Here is a 7,929-nt window from a genome sequence, read left to right on the forward strand (position 1 = left end):
CGTCCCGGGAGGGAGGCGCGGGGTTGGGTGCGGCCTGCCTCGTGACTAGGCCGTGGGCCCACGTGGCCTGGGCGGGGTCTTCGGCCCACGGCGCTGGCTGATTACGTAGCGGGCGGGGCCGGAAGTGCCGCTCCCTGGTGGGGGCTGTTCATGGCGGTTCCGGGGTCCTCGACAGTTTTCCCGGTTAAGATCCTAAATCCGTCTGAAGTTGGGGCAGCAGAGCTTGAGGTAAGGCTCAAGTGCATAGCGTTGGGCCTTGGAGCATACCGGTGTCCCATTGAAGCCAGGGATCGAGCGGAATCTACGAAGTGGAGACAAAGGCCTTGGGCGGGGGTCTTTCGTTTGGAGCCTAGTGCCGAACAATCTCCGGAGACCTACGGGGAATGGGAGGGGTCGTGGTCTGGAGACATCCTCCGGAGCTGCGACAACGATGGAGGAGTGGGAGGGGGGTTTCCTTTACCTTGGGCTGAGGGCGGGGACCAGGCACGGTTGAAAAGTAGACGCGGGGTGGGGTTAGCTGGAAGTCTTATAACTCAGGAATCTGTTGCCACGTTAACCTGCAAGTATTTTTGCTTCTGAGAACTCAGTGGAAGGTTATGTGTATGGAATCAATATATTTCCAACTGGTTTTAGTTACTACTGAATGTAGACAGCTTTTCAAGTACTGTAGAATCTAGCTTGCCGTTTAACCTTACCACTGCTTTCCCACAGGTGCTTGCTGGTGTGAAATGACTGAGTATAAACTGGTGGTGGTTGGAGCAGGTGGTGTTGGGAAAAGTGCGCTGACCATCCAGCTAATCCAGAACCACTTTGTCGATGAGTATGATCCCACCATAGAGGTGAGGCCCAGCATTAGTCCACAGGCTCATCCTAGCTCTATTTTTCTTTACCTATAACTTTTACCCACTTTTTAGAAGCATTTAAAGGAATTGAAAGGAAAAAGTTGTTTTGTATTCCTTATTCAGTAACACAACAAAGCTTTTTGTGTAGAGTTCATTTTCATTTTTTGTTTGTTTGATACAGGATCTTGTTATGCAGCTCAGACTCATAGTGACCCTCCTGCCGCGGCCTCCCCAGTGCAGGGATTATAGGCATTCACCACCAAGCTTTCCGGGCCAGCACGGTAGTATGTGGTCCCGGGCATGGAACCCAGGTCCTTGGGCTTGCCACGCACGTGCTTAAGACTGCTGAGCTATCTCCCTAGCCCTAGGGTTCATTTTTATTAGCTTGTAAAGATTTTTTTTTTTGAAAGCTTACAGTTTTTAACAGCTGTGTAAACTTGCAAACTCAGTGTTGAATTCATTCATTTTTTTCATATATGAAAACTTAGGTAAATCGTTTAAGAAATTGATTTTATAGGAGATAATAAATTACTACAAAAGTACTGCGTAGCTGCATTTTTAAGATTCTTTGTTACGAGAGTTGGTGCTATAAATTGTCTTTAAAGTGTTGTCTAAGTCTTTTAAATAAAGTTTTGTAGTTTCTTAAAAAATCATTTATTTGTTTATTTATTTGATACAGGGTCTCACTAAGCAGCTCCGACTCTTAGCAATCCTCCTGTCTCAGCCTCCCTAGTGCTGGGATTACAGGCTTGTGCCACCAGGCCCATTTTCTGTGGCCAGCACAGTGGCACAGCATGCAGTACCAGGGATTAAACCTGGTCCCTGTGCTTGCCAGGCAGGCACTTAGACCATTGAGCTATCTCCCCAGCCCAAGTTTTATAGTTGTATTCAATTTAGAAATATTTAAATCCCATTACTAGGGAGGCAGAGGCAGGAGGATTGCTGTAGCAAGTTCAAGACCAGTCTAGGCTACAAAGTGACTCAAGGCCAGCCTGAGCTTCATAGCAAGACCCTCTCTAAAAAGAACCCCCCCCAAAAAAAAAAAAAAAAAAAGTTAAATTCTACCTAGGTGTAGTGGTGCACACCTATAATCCCAGAAGTCAGGAGACTGAGGCAGAAGGATTACCAAGGGGAGCCTGGGCTACTTAGCAAGACCCTGTCTCAAATAAATAACAACAAAGATAATTTTAATCCACCCCTGGCCTCCCTACAATGTAGCTATTGAATATTTAAATGTAACTGACTTCTAACATAGCTGCCATTAAAATTGGTCAGAACATTTTTCAGAGTTAAATTTATTGAAGTTAGTTACATAAGAACATATAAATCTTGTGTGTACAGCTTGGGTTACATCTGCATATGCTCATGTAACCTCCACCCAGATGACAGGTATACAGTGTTTCCAGTGCCACAGAAGAGATCTCCCTAATGTAATGACATTAAAAACAAGTAAAATTACTACCATAGAGCCAAATTAGAATTATCTCTGTAAGATTATGCCTTTCCTTCTGAAAATTAATTGTACTTTGTTGGGAAACATTAAGAATTTGATCAGAAATATTCCCCAGAGGATAATCTGTTATGATAAGAAAAACATTTTTGGTATTACTATCTTTCTGAAACAAAAGATACTTGTATATTTAGTCATAAATGCAAATGAGCTGGGCATGGTACAGCATGCTGTGATTGTAGCAATCAGGAGGCTACGGCAGGAGGATCTCTGCAAGCCTGAGACCAGCTTGAGCGACGTAGTGAGATCAAGGCCTGCTGGAGTGCACAATGAGCCCTTGTCTCAAAACAAAAATCTGGGTGGAAAGAAAAAAACACTCATGACTTTGGCCCGCTCAGCCTGGTATAGCATGTGGTGTCGCAGATCAAACCGCAGTCCCTGGTGCCCGCCTAAGCTTGCCTAAGCAGGCACTTTAGACCACTAAGCTATCTGACTGCCCTGACTTTTTTTCTTTTTCTTTTCTTTTCTTAGCTCTTTTTTTTTTTTTTTTTTTTTTGGTTTTTTTTTTTTTTTTTTTTTGGTGATATTGGGGATTGAACTCAGGACCTTGCACTTGCTAGGAAGTCACTGAGCTATCTTCCCCAGTCCCAGAAATGATTCTTTATCCAGAAGTAGGTTCTCATTGGTTGAAGGTATGTTTATAATTGTAAAAGTAAAATAAACACCTCAAATAGAGCAGTCTGGTTCATGACATAGTTTAATATGCTATGAGCCTAAATTTGTATATAGTTTCTTATCTGCAGTAGGGCTGTTTGAATTAAAATTTTTTTTTCATCTCTTTCAGGAACAGTAACCACATTTTTTCCCTGCACATGTATTGGGTTTGGGGCCTTTTCCTAGGGTGATAATCAGTGCTTTCTGTTTATAATTTTAAACAGTTTAAGGGACAACCAATATGCAAAGGAAGGGACCTGAATTAGAAGTTATTAGAAGTTTGTTTGTTCATTTATTTATTTATTTATTTTTTGCAGAACCAGGAATTGAATTCAGGCCGTTGTGCTTGCCAGGCAAGCTTAAGGGCCTGAGTTCAATCCCCAGTTCTGCAAAAAAAAAAGAAGTGTATTTATTCTTGACAATAATGTTCCATGCCTTTTTGTTTTTAATAAAAGTTTAATCTCCCACCCTACCCCCAGGATTCTTACCGAAAACAGGTGGTTATTGATGGTGAAACATGTCTATTGGACATTCTGGATACAGCTGGACAAGAAGAATACAGTGCCATGAGAGACCAGTACATGAGGACTGGCGAAGGCTTCCTCTGTGTGTTTGCCATCAATAATAGCAAATCATTTGCAGATATTAATCTCTACAGGTACTAGGAACATTGGGGTTTTTTTTTTTTTTGAAGATTGGTCTTACGTGTGTTCTGAAACTCCCTGGGGAAATGAGAATATCATACTTAGGGAAGATGCAGCTGTTATTATAGGAAGAGTTAGCTTCAAGTTGGGTTATTACTGTAAACAAATACTAAAAAATGTATTTACATTTCATACTGTTACTGTAATGTTGATAATAAGTGATTCTTGCTACTGTGAATAGTACAGAGCTAGAGGAGTTGTGATGAGAGATCACAAGGGAATTTCATAGAGGAAAAAATGTCTGAGAATTAATTCGATAAGACAGGATTTCAGTGTGTAATGCAGGCTGGCCTCAAACTCCCTTGAGCCCTCCGCCTTGGCCTCCTAAGTGCTGGGGTTACAGGTTACAAGTGTGCACCACCACACCCGGCAATTTGGTGAGGCAGGGTATCTCTGTAGTGCAGCTGGCCTTGAAATCACTTAACATTGGCCTCAAACTCAGACCTAACCAGCATCACTTCCAGTGCTTTTTTGTCTAAAAATACTTTTCAATAGAGTCAGCCCTCCTTTCTGAAGGTGTTAACATTTTGATTTGTACAACTTCTAGGAAAAAATTGATTCTGCACTAAATATACATTTTTTGTTATTCCCTATACAGTGTACTATAAAAATTATACATGGCATTTACATCATAGTATTATACATAATCTAGAGATGGTATAAGTGTACATGTTATATGTAAATAATGTATTATATAAGACATGCACATTCTCAGATTTTCCTATTTTGGTACAGGTGGTATTCTGGGACCCATTTCCCGTGGATGCTGAGGGGCACTTGTATAGGTTTCCAACATTTGTAAACATTTGCTGACTTACTAGAAATCTTTTTTCATTACAAGGAATTTATGCACGTACTATAAGCAAGATAAAAATTGATGAAAAATAAACTTAAGCATCAGGAAAACCCAAGTGTGGTGGAACATGCCTGTAATCCCAGCACAGAAGAGGCTGAGGCAGGAGCATTGCTGCCCAACCTGGGCTACATAGTGAGTTCCAGCCTGGACTACATAGCAAGACCTTGTCTCAGAAGGGAAGTAGCAGCTGAAAGATTAAATTATGTGAATGCTGCAAGCAAATTAATTTGCTCAGAAAAAAGCAAAATTGTGCTGACAAGAAATTTTCCCTGATCCTCAAAGAAAGTTGGAAAGAACAATAGTAATCTGGCAATACATAGTAAGTTCAGGTACTTTAGGCTATCTTAAAATTCCATGGTGTAGGCTGCTGCCCTGAGGCAAGAGAACTGCTTTGAGTTTGAGGCTACTCGGGCTACAAAGTTGAGTTGAAGACCATCCTGAACTGCATAATGAAACCCTGTCTCAAAAAGACAAAATGTAGGTACCTACATTGCTACCGTGGTACCAATGCACAGTTCTTTAAATAGCCCAAGAAAAGCAGCCTCGGAGCATGACTGTCATCCAAAGGTAGATTATAGAGCACTGCTGTGCAGGATGGTAGTCACAACCAGATACAGTTGTTTACATTTAAATTAAAATTAAGTCAGATTCAAAAACTACTTGAATGACCACATTAACAACTCTCTTTTAAAACGCTCATGGCTACATGTGGCTAACAATTGCCATGTTTGTGCATGTTTCATCTGGTGCACAAAGTTCTGTTAAATGATCAGAAGAAAATTTATGAGCTGTGCTGTGTTTATCTCTTAGGTCAGTGAAAGAAATGCTGTCTTTAGGCATTTGTGCATCCTTCAACTACCCATTCCCTTTATTAAGATCAGTTCTAGTATTTCTGTCTGGTATCTTAGACTTCCAGCTATAACTTTACTAAAAAAAAAATACTTGGTACTACCCATCTTGAAAAGTGGGTAGATTATGTTCCATTAAAAGCTCTTACTCCAAGGGAGCTTCAGAAAGTTGTTTAGAGACAGAAATCTTCAGTTTTTATATTTCAGACATTAGCACCTGATTTCTGGCTGCCACCAAGTCCAGAGCCAATCTCTGTAGAGTCCAGCTGCCTCACAAAAGCATGTATCAAGACAGATTAGCCGCCTATTTTCAGTAGAAAGTAAACTGGTGCTTGCAGCTTTCCTATAGCTCCTGTGTTTGTGTGAAGTCTCAACAAGTCTTCTTTGTATGCAAGGTTCCTTTAAGTGATCAAAAATGAGAAACTCAAAACAGAAGCTAATAGCACTACATACAACCTGCCCATTTGTCTTCTGCCCTACCAGTCTCCTCATTTCCAAAAGCTTGTTTTTCTTATAAGAGCATATTCCTTATTTTAGGGAGCAGATTAAACGAGTAAAAGACTCAGATGACGTACCTATGGTGCTGGTAGGGAACAAGTGTGATTTGCCAACAAGGACTGTTGACACAAAACAAGCCCATGAACTGGCCAAGAGTTATGGGATTCCGTTCATTGAAACCTCAGCCAAGACCAGACAGGTACAGTAGGACTTCAAGCATCTGTGCAAGGGTTTATCCCCCTCACAGTTTATCCCAGGGGTCATTCATTGGGGCAGCATACCATTTACATACTGAAATCCCAAGCACAGCTTGGGCAAGTGTCATTTCAACTAGTGAATACTTGTATCAAATAAGTTTGATAAGATTATTATCATTACATTCCCTGTTATATTACCTCATAAAAATTAAAAATATACACAATTTTGGTCAATTCTGTATTTAAATAATTGGACTACTAAGTGGTTAAGGCAGTGAAGTTTTAATTCTTTATTATGTCTGCAGTACATAATAGTATTTGGGGGATTGGTATAGCATCTATTATGGATATATTTTTTTCATGTTTAGATCATTTGTGATCCTCTTTGTCTATTTCCCAGAAGTCTGCCTCTTTCCTACCATCTCTCACTTTTCTTTTGCATTTTATATTTTGAGTTCTCATACATACAAATCATACAATATTTATATTTCCTTGTCTTCATTTATTGTTATGGTCTCAAGAGCCATCCATTTTCTTCCAAATGACATGGTTTCATTCTTTATGACTGAAGAATAACACCATCTTTTCTTTATTGATGAGCATCTAGTTTGTTTCCAAGCTTAGCTGTTGTGAATTGTGCTGTTATAAATAGGAATATATATGTATCACTATAGAATGATCATATTCTCTTGTAGTCTCAGCTACTTGAGAGTCTGATGTAGGATTGTTTGAGTCCATGAATTTGAGACCAGTCTGGGAAACATAGTAAGACCCTTTCTCAAAATGCTTGCTTGCTTGCTCTTTCTTTCTTTCTTTCTTTCTTTTTCTTTTTCTTTTTCTTTTTCTTTTTCTTTTAATATACTTTGGTTGTTACAGGGTCTCACTACACAACTTGGATTCATAGTGATCCTCCTGTTCTTCAGCCTCCCCAGCGCTGGGATCACAGGAGCATGCCACCATACCTGGATTCTGTGGCTGGCTCACCCTGCCCTGGGGAGGGACTGGTGCAGCATGTACAGGGAGGAGACTACAGTCCCTGCTCTTGCCTAAGCAGGCACTTGAGTCTGCTGAGCTGTCTTTCCAACCCCTCAAAATACTTTTCTATAAGCATTAATCCTTTTCCTGTCGACACTAGTAACTGTTTAAGGATTCATCCCTCCTGAATGGAATCTTTAGATCTGGAGATTCTATTCTGTGTCTCTCCTATTAACTTTTTTCTTGGACTGGAATTTTTTTTTTTTTTTTTCTCTAACACATGCCATTGGTTTCTTAAACTGTTGATGTGACTAAGTAGGAATGTTAAACTTTGTCCTTTTTCTTTTTTTTCCCATAATTTTATTGATAAACAAATAGCAGTGAGACAGTTTCAAATCAAATTAGTAGGACAGTTTCGTTAATCAACACATTGCATACATTCTTCCCAGTGGTTAATTGCTGTACAAGATGAGGACATGATACCCTATCTACAGACACCATCAGAGCAAATCATTCTCTTCATTAAGAGAATGTAACTATATGTCTATCCTAACCACTTCGAACACACAGATACAAAATGGACATTGATCTGTATACCCTTTTTTGGTATATTCAATATTATATAGGTATGTAAACTCAGCAAAATATTCTAAAAGAGTCCAGTAGCCCATAATAGTATTGAGTCTTCCGCTTGATTGGCAATGTCAGAAATTGTTGACCTGAGTCCCCTATAGCTCAACGTAACACCATGGCTTTACTTCTTATACTTCATTTTTATACTTTTCTGCTGGATGGTTAAGACCAAGGTAAAGCAGGACCTATGCAACAAGAGTTGTAGCTTTTGG

General features: G+C 40.0%; 1 protein-coding gene across 1 annotated transcript in view; it reads left to right on the forward strand.

The window, feature by feature from the left end:
- Positions 1-123: 123 nt before the first annotated feature.
- The window catches only part of Nras (NRAS proto-oncogene, GTPase), a 16,584-nt gene continuing 8,778 nt past the window's right edge, over positions 124-7,929 (forward strand). The window contains exons 1-4 of the mRNA XM_004641677.2: positions 124-228; positions 712-839; positions 3,486-3,664; positions 5,952-6,111. Of these exons, the coding sequence (XP_004641734.1) occupies positions 729-839; positions 3,486-3,664; positions 5,952-6,111 (450 nt within the window). The 5' untranslated portion in view covers positions 124-228; positions 712-728. The remainder of the gene's footprint in view (positions 229-711; positions 840-3,485; positions 3,665-5,951; positions 6,112-7,929) is intronic.

Source organism: Octodon degus, unplaced genomic scaffold (genome assembly GCF_000260255.1).
Source record: "Octodon degus isolate 3935 unplaced genomic scaffold, OctDeg1.0 scaffold00140, whole genome shotgun sequence".
Taxonomy (NCBI): Eukaryota; Metazoa; Chordata; class Mammalia; order Rodentia; family Octodontidae; genus Octodon; species Octodon degus.